The 15,698-nt window shown below is 39.2% G+C and overlaps 1 protein-coding gene across 1 annotated transcript in view; it reads right to left on the reverse strand.

Annotated features, from left to right (window-relative positions):
- Xkrx (XK related, X-linked) overlaps positions 1-5,795 on the reverse strand; it is a 54,403-nt gene extending 48,608 nt beyond the window's left edge. Inside the window, exons 1-2 of the mRNA XM_004643338.2 lie at positions 5,347-5,795; positions 812-1,080 (exon numbers count right to left, since the gene is read on the reverse strand). Of these exons, the coding sequence (XP_004643395.1) occupies positions 812-1,080; positions 5,347-5,681 (604 nt within the window). The 5' untranslated portion in view covers positions 5,682-5,795. The remainder of the gene's footprint in view (positions 1-811; positions 1,081-5,346) is intronic.
- Between the last annotated feature and the right edge of the window lie 9,903 nt (positions 5,796-15,698).

Genomic DNA, 15,698 nt, shown 5'->3' on the forward strand with positions numbered 1-15,698 from the left:
CTCCTTCTCCTCCTCCTTCTTCTTTTTTTTGGCAGAACCAGGGATTGAACTCAGGGCCTTGCGCTTGCCAGGGAAGCACTTATTCTACTGAGCCAACTAACTCCCTGGCCCCATTCTTTTGTTTATTCATTCTCTCACTTATTTTTTTTGTTTTGTATTTTGTGACAGGGCCTCATTGTGTAGGTCAGGCTGCCCTCGAATTCACTATACTAGAAGCTAAGCTTGATCTCATGGTGCTCCACCTGTATGAGCCTCCCAAATGCTACCATTACAAATGTGTGCCACCATGCCAAGCTATGCAATATAATTTTAAAAGAACTGTATCACATGATTCTGATGGTCAGTAATATTTAGGAACTTCTATAAAGATAGCCATTCCTAAATAACCCAATCAACTAACATAATTTAAATAGTCTGGACAAGGGAAAATATTGTTCCTGCTCAGTTACTAGCTTCTTCTGAGGTTTGCTATGATATTTTTTGTCTAAACAGCTTACTCTAGTTCAAGAAATCTGACAGTCCTAAGATGTCTGACTCCCTACATTGCTTGGATTTCTGCTTGTGCATTCCACTGTGGGTTTTTTTGATGATGAAAATGTTCTAAACCTTTTGCCATCCAAAACAGTAGTCATTAGTGATATGTGCTTATTAAGTACTTGATATGTGACATGTAGTACTGAGGAAGGAGGTTTTAAATTTTAATTTTTATTTAAATTGTTACATGAAGCCAGTAACCAGTATATTATACAGCTGATATCTAAATTTAGACCTTGGATTTACGTGTAGCCCTCCCTCTCCTAACCCCACTCACCTCTACTTGGGGGGACTTCTGCAGAGATCAGAGACACATACAGCTGATAGGTCAGCTGTGGCACTGAGCCCAGGAAGGCTTGGATCTGTGACATGCGTTTGTAGGCATTGCGATGCATAGCCAGGGTCCGGATGGAGTGGCCCACCTCCCACTCTATCAGCACCTCCACGCCATCTATTAGCATTTTCTTGCGGGTGAGGCTGACATAGGGCTCTTCCTGCCCTTCTTTCTTCCATAGTGTGAGGTACTTTATCATGGCCTCCAAGCATCTGCAGGAGTAAAATATTATGGGAACTTAACTAAAGCTGTCCAGGGAAGGGAGGTTGTAGGGATGAGGAAAATGCCTAGGGAGGTTGTGTTACATTTTACCATTTCCTTGCTTCTGTGCTGGAGTCAGGAATGAAAGGGTTGGTCATGCCTTCTATAAGTTAACTTGAATTTAAGTTATTTTTTTGTTTGGTCACCTACTGACCTAAGAACATCATTTCTGAAGTACTTCTTTGAGGACATAGAATTGTTTTGTTTCCTTTAGGAGCACAATTTGAAATAACTAAATCTTGGAAATAACACAAATTCCCATCAAGTGAGAAATGAATAAAAATGGTATAGTCTTTTTATACAATGGTGTACTACTCAGCCATAAAGAAGAACAAACTTGAGACATTTATAGGTAAATGGATGTAATTTGAGACCATACTCATAACTAAAATAAATCAGACTCACATGTATAAACATCACATTGTCTCCCTGATGTGAGAAACTCAAAGAGTTAATAAAGACCAAAATGTACAATAGATATTGCGAAATAGGAAGAAATTATTCAAAAGGAAATAGGAACTAGGATGGGGGAAACGGGAAAGGAAGGAAAGGAAAAGGAAAGATATACAAGATTGTTATACTACTAGTTTCTGTTAATTAATTGAAAAAGAAAGGTTTGTGCTAATATCATTTGGAGAATGTTTTATGTTTATATATTGTATTCTGAGTAACCATTATGATGATAATGATATGTAATGTAATAACTACTGTTATTATCTTATTATTTTGTTGCAAAATTTCGCTTTATTTTTCCCTAAAATAAAGAATAGCCCTGTGGTTTTTAAAAAGTGCCTTGAACACAAAAGCATTATGAGGCTATTGTGTTCAGAGAGAAGGCTGGAGTTTCCAGAAGGCCCTGGGTTTCATATCGCCTGAAATCCTTAAAGTGTTTAGTCAAAGCTTTCAAGTCCATAATCAGGCTTTTCAGGTTCTGCTTTTTAAAGAAAGCCCGATTTTTGTGTCTCTTGACCTATTTTGGACAACAGCCTTTTATACCCAATTCACTCTTTACAAAGAGGAAAACAACCTTATGGAAATCTATCACTCTGGAAGTAATGAAAAGATCACACTTTTTGCTGTTCCTTTTCTATCTACCCCTCATAATCAGAAGTACCTAGGTAGTTCTGATGCTGTGAATAGAAACAACTACAACATCTTGTTTTGGAACACTTGAGTTACCACTTCCCTTATTCACGCTGAAATAAACGGAAATGATGAGCTACTTCTTATGGCAAGTAAGAACAACTGTGGTCTAAATTAAGAAAATTTCCCTAATAGGCTGAAGGTGAGGGTTATATTTATCTTGTTTGTATGCCCTATCATGCACTGGAAATTTGATAAATATTTGCTGAATAAACAAAATAATGAGAAGAAAAATACAGTGTAAGAAATGGTGGAAAGGGGATAACAACAGCAATATGATTCAACAAAGAAGTAGATCAAAGATTAAGCTCAGAAATTTATGTCCTCACTAGGTTTTGGCCCCTGATAGGATGTGTTGGAAGATGTAGTGGCCAGTGTTCTCCATAAGATCTGAAGACTGATTCATGTGTAGCACCCCAAAGTGTTAGTTATAAAACTTATACTTTTTAGAGACAAACTCTAAGACATGGGAGAGAAAAAGAAGGAAAGAAATAACAAAGAAGAAAACACAACATTCTCTTCCTCTTTATGGAGAATATTTAAGTACATTCTCAACAAAACATTTAATTTTTAACCCTAGCCCATCTATGTTATTGTTAATTCTGTGCTGGGGAAAGTGGTAACCTGAAATGCTCTGTTTATGCTTCTATTCTTTTTTTATGGAAAAACTAAAACAAAATTTCATAATAAGATGACAGGAGAATAACAATAGTTAATACATTGCATATTATTATCTTTAAAGTAGTTACTCAGAGTATAAGAAATAGGCATAAAAAATTCTCCATTCAATATTAGTATGCTTCTACTCTTAAGGCACTTCATCGGCTTATGTGAGGGCATTTGTCTCCTTTATAAGCTTCAATAAATTAAAAGTACATTTTCATTTTGAAAAGAATGGTTGCATTTCATGTAAGAGAGCTAACCCTATACATACCTTCATATGCCTCATAGCACTAATCCTACTTACCTAAAAATTTTTATTTACCTAAAATTTGACCTTAAAAAATAAGCATACAAGGAACATGATTTATGAAGATTTTTAATATTCTCTGTTGTGAGCTTTGGTGACTGAGGTTATAAATGTTTCCCAATCATTTCTAATGAAAGTTATGCAAGAAAAATGGAACACAGTGAACAATAATATAGAGGGTCCAGATCAGAGAGAGAGAGAGAGAGAGAGAGAGAGAGAGAGAGAGAGAGAGATCAAAGCTGGGTGATTAGTACTTGCTGGAATTTGCATGTTGAAGTTCCTGACCCACTAACTGTATTACATTTAATAGATTTAGAACTGGAAAGGACCTTTAGATCACCAAGTCTAAAGACTGCATATAATGAGCTAGGTCACTACCTGACCAGTAGATGTAGCTTGGTCCATACTGTGTTGTTCTAAGTCATTTCTCAATTTTTTTGGTCAAAATTTAAACTCATGACATTTCCTATGAAATCCTGGCTTAGAAGGGTCTCCTAAAATGTTAGGAGATCTGGCAGTACTGTGTCTCAATTCCAACATGAAAAAAACAGGTCAGATCTGTAACATGGCTGAATCCTCTATAGGCAGCTCATGGACTCCAAATTGCCATGATACTTATTTTTCTTCTTTTTTCAAACATTGAGACTTTGTTTAAATTCATCATCACACATAACATTATTGAATTTCTCATACTTGGTCCACTTCACTCATTTATGATACCTGCCTGGCTCCCTCAATTAGAGTTTAAGACTCATGATATAGTCCAACCCATTTAATTTGCAGATGAGGTAACTGAGTCCCAAGGCATTTTTGGATATTTCACTAAAGACACACAACTAATCAGTGAGAGAGGGAGGAGTAGAGGCCAAGTCTCCTGACTCCCTACCACTGTATTTTGGGCTTTTTGTTTGTGTTAGGCCCTAACCAATTCTTTCTCATTTAAAGCTATATTGTAAAAACTATAATTTTTCAGCTTTATGGCGATATAATTAAGAATAGATAGATAGATAAATAGATAGATAGATAGATTAAAAGGTTTATAAAGAGGGGAGTTTCGTCTTCTATCAGTTTCACAGCCCAATTATAATACTTTACTGAGATATCTTCCTACTGCCAGTTATGACATCAACACTCTGACCCATCGCCCTCAACTAACTACAGGTGTTTGCCACTTTGCAATCATGACAAACTCGCTCTATTCCTCCCTCTTGATCTCATAAGTTTCACAACACTGCTCCACCTTGAAAATCTCATAGCATCCACATGAGACTGCTGAGGCAGACACCTGTCTCCCTTGATTTTTATCCTTTCAAAGCAACTTATATTGGAACACCTGATACTATATGCTGTGGTGCTACATCCAGATAGATGGACTACCTTCCTTTACCTCCTTCCAACTACATATCATTATCATTATCACAGAAATATACAAAGAGAAAAACATGACAGTGTTGAACTCTAAGATAGAAATAGAAGAGAACAATGAATTATGTCATGTTGGGTACCAGAACACTGCAAATGTCTCAAATTTTTTGCAGCTGTCAAATAACTGGAAAATTAAAAAATAGCAGCTTTTGTCCATGAGCTCAAAGTAAAACTGAATATGGGATGGTATGGAAACAGGAAAGAATTTTCTTCCAATTTAAAGAACATCCAAAAAGCAGAGTTAAAATTATACACTCTCAGAATAGGGTTGTAGCTGAGGAGTAGAGTGTTTGCACAGCATCCCCAAAGCTCTTGATTCAGTCCCCAGCAGCACAGAAAAAATAAATCAGTTCTGTAGCCATGGCCTGTGTATGCAGGGTGACCACATCTGTTGGCTCCATACCAGTTTTTTTACAATGAAAAGTCAGATAGCAAGCATTGCCTAAGGAAGTCTTACTGAAGGTATCATTCACAGTCTGGGAACACAGGCACATGACACATATTTATCATGGTGGCACTTAAAATTTTAGGTAAGTTATTTTGGACAGTAGATAGGGAAGCCAAGAGTGGGAAAGAATGGGAGAATCAATTAGATTACAGGCACAGTATCAGTCTAGTAAATATTAGCATCATCTTTCTCTGTTTAGAGAAGGTGGGGAAAGATTAAAAAATTGCTCACCTGATAACAGGTCCCAAAAGGATTAGATGCATAAATAATGAGAGTGGCTTATCTTTGGCTAGATCTCTGTGGACAAAAATGAGGGTCATCTGCACCATAATAGATGAAAACATAAAGAAAGAAAATGTATATGTCATCCAGAATGTCTCATTATTCTTTCGATAGACTCTAACCATGTACAGGGCAGATGCAGCCTCCCCACAGTACAAGAAGGTGGAAAAGAGGATACTAAATGGAAATGTAAAGCGGGGGTTGGCCCCTCGGATGACATCTTCCTCCACAGATGAACCCGGATCTGTGTTTGGTTCCTCAGGTATTTCATAAACTCTATCCATTGTAGAGATTCTGAGCGTTGTGCTCTGGTGTTCAGAGCATCCCCCAAGCCATCCCAGAAGAGCTCTGGAGCCACTGCAGTCCAAGTAGCAATCAGGTTAGCTCTGTCAAGTTGAGTTCCAGAAACAAGATCAGCCACTTAGGAGACCCATGTCTTCTAGTTCAGTCTGGAATGGAGAGCTCAGGCGTATCACTTTGAACTTGACTCTTGCTTGGCCCCCAAATCCAATTGTCAACATCTGTACTGAGAAACTTGAAGAAGATAAAAGCAAGATTCCCAGAGCCGAATCTGGAGTCCAGTTGCAGACCTGTGAGAAGGCATGGGAACAGCTGTTTTCCTAGAGGATCCTCTCACAGCATCCCCTATTCAAAGGGGTAGCCACTCAGTGGGGACACTGCTCTATAAACAGTTCCTTGTGAGAAACTCTGCCAATGTGTGCCCTTCTAGTCAGGAGAAAATGAGCCAGGGCAGAAGGGAGGATGCACCCTGAGTGTCCCCTGTGAGATTCAGTTCAGCATCTAGGTACCGAAGCTACTGCTACAGGTAAGTTTTGTCTAATTAGCTTGTTCCCTCGCCAGCTCACCCACGCGCTCTCCGGATGGCGCCTACTCAAAGGTTCTAAGGATGGCTCCTCAGATTCCCTAAGCCCCACCCTCAAGACAGCGAGGCTTGGGGCAGGGGTAAAGACACCAGTCAGTTCCCGAGCGGGCATAGTCTCAGGGGAGAGAAGCAGAGCGCGCGCGCTAAAAGGTTAAGAAAACCTGCGGGGGCATCTCAGAGGAGCTGCGGTGATGGGCGCCAGCCGCGGAGCGCCAAGGCGGCTAGGCAAAGGTCGCTAAATCTTGGACGCCGTGTGCTGCCGGGCTCATGCCTGGCCTGAGAGGCCAGCATCAAGAGGTCAGCGGCTTCGGGACCTAAGGCACTCGGAGAGGGGCGGCCTGCTTGGGCCGAAGAGCTCCGGGACGACCGGCGAAGAAGACTCCAGTTGGGGGAGGCGTGACTAAAAGGGGCTCGCTCATGCTGTTCCTCAGGACTTCTCATCAAAACCCCCAAAACCAGGAGGGAATCGTATTTTCCCTCTTCTCCAAGAATGGTAGTCGCCCACTTCTTCTTCACCCTCCCTGGAGAGACTGGTTCCCACACTTGCTCAACCCACGCGGTTAGACAGGTGTGTCTGCCTTGGCCTCCGGGGTTGAACCTCCCCTGGGTCCTACAGCCCTCCAGTTAACATCACAGGAGGGTAGGCTGGGAAGCAGTCGTGCCAGAGTTTCCTTGTCAGGCAAGTTTGTTGCAAAGGGAAGGTTGAACAGTGTACAGGTCAAGACTTGAGGCCAGCTCGCACATACTGAAAGCTACTATTACATGCCTTGATTTCTCCATTTACAAAATGAAGCCAGTGGGAACTGTAGAATGAAATTTGACGACTTTGGTTGAAAGGTTATGTGAAAGTGCCAAACGGTAAATCAATTGGCAAGGAGCAAACAGAGCTGCTAGAAGAAAGATGTGCTTTAAAGAACTCTGAAAGCTGCCTGCTTTCAAAAGTACGGGCCGCCCTCACTTCACTAAGCTTTTGTTTTTACTCCTTATTTGCATAATTCTGAACCCCAGAGAAAGAGAAGACTTCTTCGTTCTGATATAAATGTAGCCGGTGCCTGTCTCATGTTGCTGCAGGAAGTCAGTAAAACGAATCTGTGTGTGGAGTAGCCAAGTAGCAGCCACCGAAATGATGGCCTCAAGATAGCTCCGCCATTTATGTTGTCTTCAAGGTTTCCTAGATTGCTACCTCCTTTCCTTAGGGCTGATTAAGGGCCAGATTCAGTACTGAAATATTCTTGTCTTGTGAAGCAGATTGTCCATCTTGGTCTGCACCTGTGTTTGCAGCTGGGCTAAGAAGCTGCTACTTCCTCCTTTCTGTTTCAGGAGGGAGGACAACTTCAGAGGAAGTGTTGATTACTGGGCTGTTTCAACTGGGAGGAGGTTCACCACCAGCAGTAAATAGTATAGACAGTGATGGTGAATCTTTTAGAGCTTTCAAGGACACAAAGAGCCCACTGAGGCCCAAGTGCCATAAGTTTGCCACCATGGGTACAGAGCCTCTTAAGACTGCTCTAACAACCCATTTATAAAGTGGATCTGAGGTAAGCTGACCAACTCATTCTGTTCTGCTGGGGTAGGATGAACTTGTCAGTCACCCTAACACAAGAGAATATAGAAACTAGGAGGAATGTAGAATCCCAGTGTTCTTATAACATTCCTTCTTTCTTGTCCATGATATCATCATGTCCCAACTACACAGATCAACAATATCTGCCTATTTTGTTACAAAATGACTCACTTTGTCTTCCACCCAAACCTGTCAGTAATCACAGTATTCTTTCCCTCTCAAACTATGATCACCCACATTACCTTACCATGTACCTTTTGCTCCAGTCTGGCAGGTTTTCTGGCTTATCATATGCACCCTGCTCATTTCCACCCTTTGTGCCTTGTTGATGAAGTTTATAACTCCATTCACTCTGTTGTGTACTACTCCAAACCCTAACCTGCCTTGAAGGGTAGAGTTTAGTGGGATTTCCTACAAGAACCCTTTTCTTACTTTGTCAACCTTCACTTTCCTTTTGGCACAGACACTTTTGTACTAGTCCTTCAACTTTTTCTGCTTTCCTAATAGAAGTGTTAACTTAGTGAGGGAAGTAGGTCCAATAAATATTTACTGTGACTCTTGTTAATGACAACAGTGATTGACAAACTGTGATTATGAAACTTCTTCCCCCATACTTCTCCCATGAAACCAAGCGTGACTGAGAGACACTCATCTCTAAAAGCTGTAGGTACTGTAGCTGGGGTATAAATTATTTTGTCTGAATCAGCCTTTAGCTTTCAGATGATGTCAGTCCATGTGACCTGTGCCATCTCTGACATTTTTGTCCATACCAAAGTTTGGCACCAAATTACAAATTATTTCCAGTGTATTAATCTTAATGTCCCAACTAAATCATTATGGGCCCTTGCAGAGCAAAGCTCCTGCTATAGTTTTATTGGATCCCCTCCTCTGTGGCTGTGTAGACCTATAAATTTCCTGCCATGAATTCCTTTCATCCACCAGCTGTGCTATTTTCCACCCTAAGACTTCCTGGTGCTTCAGATCACTAAATCATCTATTGTCTTATTTCTATGTTCCTTTGCCTTACTAGGAAAAACTTACTGAAAATTTGCCCTGCTTCTGACACTCTTTGCTCTTGCAAGTAATATCTAGATTCCAACTCTTTTAATCTTCGTTAGATGAGTGATTCTGGAAGTGTTAGCAGTCATGAGATTCCTTAGGCTTGGGAGTCCCTTCCCAATTAAAGTATAGGCCTTCCAGGGGCTGGTAAATGGAGGTGATGTTCTAAGTGACCCTCTGAATTCCAGTATGTATTCAGGAGTCAGTATCACCCTTTGGGAAGCATCAGAATTCTGTAAGGTAGATCCACCACAATCTGACACCTCATCCACACCCACATTCAATCCCTGACAGCAGGAACAACAACAGCAGCAACAACAACAAAAATGAAAACAGGTTTAAAAGCCATCTGGTCTAAAAGCTCTTGACATCTTTGGCAACATTCAGAATTCTTCTGAGCCACCTAAGATGTAGGATAGGGTTGATGTCTGCAAGGCACAGAAACCTGAACAACACTGCTCACGGGCCTCCAAGGAGCTGCTCTGTGAAAGGTGCTTGGCATCCACAAGGGAGAAAGAGAAGAAAGAGGAAGATATGCACAAGCGAGTCACATGTAGCTCCAGAATACTGACCAGTGGAAGGTGATGAGCAAGGCTCAGAGAATCAAAGTAGGATGGAAGGATGACTTCCTTCCAAAGAATGCTTTAGTTTGGGTAGTTAGAATACTTTTATCTAAAAAAACCCGCCCAACTCATTCATGTCCTCTTACCTTGTTTCTGTTCGCTATAAGTTCCTTGAGGACTGTTACCTTTTAACTGTGTGTGTATGTGTATGTGTGTGTCTACATGTTTGGATCACATGAAGACTACATAGACTCTTGCCTTTAATTACTGACCTACTCACTCAGTAAGTATCATATATAGGTAAGATCTAGGCCCAAAGTAAAAAGAAAAAGGAAAGCAAAACACAAGTAAATTTTCTTTATGGTCCTTATATGCAACATTTTACTTCAAAAAAAATCTAACAAAATGGACATCTAAATTAGCTTTGAGAAAAAGATGCTATCACAAAACATGCAGCATGGAATTTGGAGAAAATGGTGTTGCCAGGCAGCTGGTAAGCTCTATTGAGATTGCCTATGGAAGGAAAGAGGAAAAGAGGAGGGATATAATAGGTATGATTTATTTTAAGGTAATAACTTTAAGATATAAATCCCATACCATATAATTGATGTATTTAAAGTATACAATTTAGAAATCTTAGTACAAAGTCATGCAGCCATTACCACAATACAGTTCCAGAATATTTCATACCCCCTAAAGAAGCCCATGCCCATTAAGCACTTCCTTACTTTCCTTACCCCTAAATAACCACTAATCTACTTTCCATCTCAATGAATTTGTCTAATCTGCACTGCATTACTCCATTTTCTATTGCCAATAGCACAATACCACTGACTAGGTGACATATAAATAAAGGAGACTTATTTTGGCTCACAATTCTGGTCCAACAACAAGGGGCCACATCTGGTGATAGTTTCCTTTTGGAGACTCAAAATGGTACAGAGCATCACATAGCAAGACACAGGGAGCACTCTTGCTCTCTCCCTGTTACTGTCTGTCGCTGTCTCTCTCTCTCTCTGTGTCTCTGTTTCTTTCTCTCTCCGTGTGTGTGTGTGTGTGTGTGTGTGTGTGTTTTTCTCTCTCTCTGTCTCACTCTCTGTCTCTCTGTGTGTCTCTCTCTCATGCATGTGTGCATATTTTCTATTTCTTCTTATAAAACCACAAGGATCCATTCATGGAGGCTCTACCCTGTTTATCCCTAACCACGCCCTAAAACTCCTAACTCTAAACATGATAGTTTTAAGTTCCTGCCCCTGACTACTTCACAATGGGGATTAAATTTGAGCATGAAAACCTGGAGGACACTCTGACTATATCCATAATATGAACATGTCAAATAAATTTATTAATTTATTTTATTAATTTTATTGAGAAACAAATAGCAATGAGACAGTTTCCAAACTGATTAATAGGACAGTTTCAATAATTAATACATTGCATATTGTTGTCTTCGTAGTGGTTATTCATAGTACCAGATGCAGACATGATATCCTGTCCAAACACTATTAATACAAACATTTCTTCTCATTGAATTAAGAGAAAGTAGCTGTACATCTATCCTATTTTATATATACAGGTACAAAATGATCGTGCATTTGTATCCCCTTTTTTTATCTAGTTTTGTCAGAGATGGGTATTCCATTGCTGTTTAAATATTGTAGGTGAATGAATTCAGCAAAGTAATCCAATATAGTCCAGTAGTCCATAATAGTAGTGCGTTATCTGTAGTACTGGCAATGTAGAAGTTGTTGACTTGAGTCTTTTACAGCTCAGCATATTAATATGGCTTCACTTTTATACCTTGTTATTATACTTTTCTGCTGGATGGTTAAGACCAAGATAAAGCAAGACCTATATAACAAGAAATATAACTTTTGTATCTGACAAGGTCAGTCAAATCCCCTCAGGATTTACCCTGTACCACAGTTTGTAGATATTTTGTCAGTGTGAGCCATGTAGATGAGTCATGGCCATTGCTTGACCAATTTGCTCTCTGTGAAAGACCAAGAGAATATTTTCTCTCCATGTGACTCCCCTTAGGCACACTCTACATCATCAATCACTTTCTTGTGTGGCCCCATAATCTCCTTGATCAGAATATTTGGGACATCACTGAGTTACAGGATGTTACAGTATAGCTTCTCTTATTTCCTGAGTCCTCACTGAACTTGAAAGTCTAGGGCCAAAATGTTGCCTGTCCTTGTAGCCCTTCTTTTACTCTAATTTTTTCATTTGCAAACTTAAGATGTTAACTCTCCAGAAGAGAAGCTTAATGATATTATTACCCTATAACATAGGCAGTTGAGCTTAAGCTCACATCTGTCTGAATATCAAACATCTGAGACATAACATGGAACAGGTATTTTCCATCGACTAGTGATATGTTAAACTTTAAATCCCTACAGAATGTGAAGAAAAAGTAAATAAAAAATATTTTTAAAAATTGGAATAAACAATTATGTATTTTTACATAGAAATTTAGAAATCTAACCATATATAGCATTGTAGCAGGACAGTCCTATGACATTTTTGTTTCTTGTCTCTTGTTTTCATTTATTACCCTTTTTTTAAAACAAACATTTAGGGCTGGTGAGATGGCTAGGTGGAATAAGCGCAAGGACCCGAGTTCAATCCCCCATTTCGCAAAATAAATAAATAAATAAATAAATAAATAAAACATTTACTTGAGAGACAGTATAGCAGTCATTGATATGACATGCATGTCACGTACATTTTATCACAAAATATATGACCTTTTCTATCTGGCTTATTTCACTTAACATAAAGTTTTCAAAGCTGAACCGTATTGTATCGCGTATTAGTATTACATTCTTTTTTATGATAATATGCTGTCGTGCTGACATATCACAGAGGAGCAGAGCTATCTGGGTGGCTGGTAGTTCTGAAACTCAAGGCAGGCTGACAGGCTGGAAATTCAATAAAGAGTTGATGCACAGTCTTCAGTACAAAGGCTGGAAACTCCCAATTTTGGCAGTGCAGTCTGGAAGCAGAGTTTTGTCTGCCTCAAGAGACCTTAGCTATTGGTCTTAGGCCTTCAACGAATTGGAAGAGGCCCACCCACATCATGGAGGATAATCTGTTTTACTCAGCAGTAATGGTTTCACTGTTAATCACATGTGAAAATACCTTCACGAGAATTACTCTACTGGTATGTGACCAAACAACTGTGCACATGGATAGCCAAGATGACACTCAAAGTTAACTATTATAGGAATGTTTTGACCTTTTGGCTCTTTTTAAAAAAAAAGATTACAAAATAATGATAGAAAAAAAAACAGCATTAGAAATGATGCAAGATTTTACTAAACAAAATAATAGGAATTCAACAATGGTTGCTGTATTACATGATGCTATCTTCAAATTAGTTGTTCAGATTACCAGATATACACTTATTAGATCCCTTTAAAGAAATACAAAACAAAACAATAACAAAGAATTTATAAGAAATTCAAAAGAGGAAGAAAAAATTTTAAGCATTGACTACTTCTTTCAAAAGACTACTAGAAGGGCCAGCCAAATAGCTCAGCGGATTAAAGTGCCTGCTTAAGGCAGACACAAAGGCCAGGGGTTCAATCCCCAGACCTGTCATGCCGGCCTTGCCCCTGGGATGCACTGAACCCCTGGAGTGTGATGAGACAGGGATGGTGGTGCATGCCTGTAATCACAGCACTCAGGAGGCTGTAAACAGGAGTCCAATCTACGTAGTGAGACCCTGTAGGCCCTGTTCTAAATGCAAAAAATGGAGCAGCAGAAAGCAGCAATACAATTATACAAACTATTCTGCATATATACTTAAGTAGATCTTTTTCCTTTTTTTTATTTGTCCTTTTCCTCATCCCAGTTTTTCCTTCCCATTGAACAATTTTGGGCTTTTATGAATAAAGCAATTAAGAATATTTGTGTATCAGTTTTTGTATGAATATATGTTTTCACTTCAGTTTGTATATCCCTACCAATAAAATGGTAGATCATGTGGTAACTATATGTAAACTTTTGAAGAATTCCCACAATTTTCAAAAGTGGCTGCAACATTTTTACATTTCCATCAGCAGAACATGAGACTTCGAGTTTCTTCACATCCCCAACGAAAGTTGTGTAGTTTTGATTAGTCATCCCAGTGGATTTTGATTTGTATGTTCCTTGATAGTGAAGTTGTTTGACTGATTTTTGTGTGTGTGTGTGTGTGTGTGTGTGTGTGTGTGTGTGTGTGTTTGTGTGTAGGGGTATTTAAAATACCAGGGTATTTAAGTGCCTATATTTATTCAGTTCAACAAACATTTATTCAAAAATATTTATAATTAAAAATGAGCAGGACAAAGATACTTGCTCTCAAGGAGCTCATAAAGAATAGTGGACATTTGTCCTCTCATGGGTAGTTGCTCTCCAGCATCAGGACACTATTTGGAGAAGAGGCTTTAGGGATCTCGGTGGGAAGTAGAACTCCCTAGCACTCAGACACAGATACGTAACATAGGCTCTCACTACGAGGTTCTATCCCTTGACTTGGGAGCCATGAGACAATCTTCACTGACTGAAGAAAATGTGCCACAGTTCTTTAGTGTGGGAAGTGTTTTGTGTAACCTTGACCCTAGCTGGGATGCTCTAAATTCATCCCAATACTTCCTGCTTTGTTCTGAGGCCGCACAAATATCAGCAAATAACCGAGCATGACAGGCTCAATTATTTCTGAGAAATACCCAGCTATTCTAGGAGGTGGCTTTGGCTTCAGCAGTCCCCATCAACCTGGCCAAAATTTACTAGATCTGTGTTTCAGTCTAACCCATTTCCTATGCAAATAGCCTTGTGCTGTCCATCACTAAAAGGGTGAGATTAATACTGTAGTGTAACAGTTCTCCCGGTTTTCTCTTGATCCCACCCTATTTTCTTTCTTTGAAACTATCATTGAATTTAAAAAAAAATTTAATGGTACGTTTTTGATACACACAATGATCATATTCATCAAGGGGATTTGTATATATTATATATGTTGTCTTTTTGAGACACGGTCTCGCTATGCAGTTCAGGGTGGCCTTGTGTTCCTTTTGTAGCCCAGGGTGGTCTCAAACTTGCAACAATCCTCCTGCCTCAGCCTCACAAGTGCTGAGATTACAAGTGATTACACCACCATGACTAGCAGTATACCTTGATTCTTCTTTTATTCCTATTCCCCTTCTCCCTTCACCCCTTTCTCCCTCCTTTGCAAAGATTTGTTTCCATTTTATCCCTTCTTTTTTCTTTTCCCTTTTTTCTCTTCTCTATCTCCCTTCTTTGTTCCCTTTCCCAATGTTACATTTTCTTCCTACTTTTCAATACCTAGTGTGATTTTGGTCCCTTACTTGAGTCTTGGATTTCTGTCATGAGAGAAAAAATGTGGCTTTTAAATATATGTGCCAAATATATTTCATAAAAAAGTACGGTCTTAAGGTACATATACTTAACTAAAAATATCTCACGTTTATCCTTCTTTAAGGCAGAGTAGTACTCTATAATATATAAATATCACATTTTCTTTTTTTGATAACTTTGTTGAGAAACAAATAGCAATGAAAGAGTTTCAACACTAATTAGTAGGACAGTTTCAATAATTAATACAGGTTGGGGAGATGGCTCAGTAGAGTAAGTACTTGCCTGGCAAGTGTAAGGGCCTGAGTTCAAGCCCTGGTTCCACACACACACACACAAAAATAATAATAATTAATACGTTGAATATTGTTGCTTAGTGGTTATTTATTGTACAAGATTCAGCCCTGACATCCTCCCCACAAACACTATTAGAACAAATCTTTCTATTCATTGAATTAAGAGAAAATGGCTGTATGTCTATCCTAATTATTTTAAATATACAGATACAAAATGGACATTCATTTGTATCCCCTTTTTTAATTTCTGTTATTTGAATATTATAGGTGTGTTAACTCAGCAAAATATTCTAAAAGAGTCCAGCAGTCCATAAGAGTATTGGGTCTTCCACTTCACTAGACATGTCAGAAATTGTTGATCTGAGTCCCCTACAGCTCAACATAACAGCATGGCTTTACTTCTTATACTTCATTTTTATACTTTTCTACGGGATGGTTAAGACCAAGATAAAACAAGATCTATGCCACAACAGTTGTAGCTTTTGGGACTGATAAGGTCAGTGAAATCCCCTCAGGATTTATCCTGAGATCCTGTACCTCAGATTGTAGAACCTTTGTCAGTGTCAGCCATG

Source organism: Octodon degus, unplaced genomic scaffold (genome assembly GCF_000260255.1).
Source record: "Octodon degus isolate 3935 unplaced genomic scaffold, OctDeg1.0 scaffold00171, whole genome shotgun sequence".
Lineage (NCBI taxonomy): Eukaryota > Metazoa > Chordata > Mammalia > Rodentia > Octodontidae > Octodon > Octodon degus.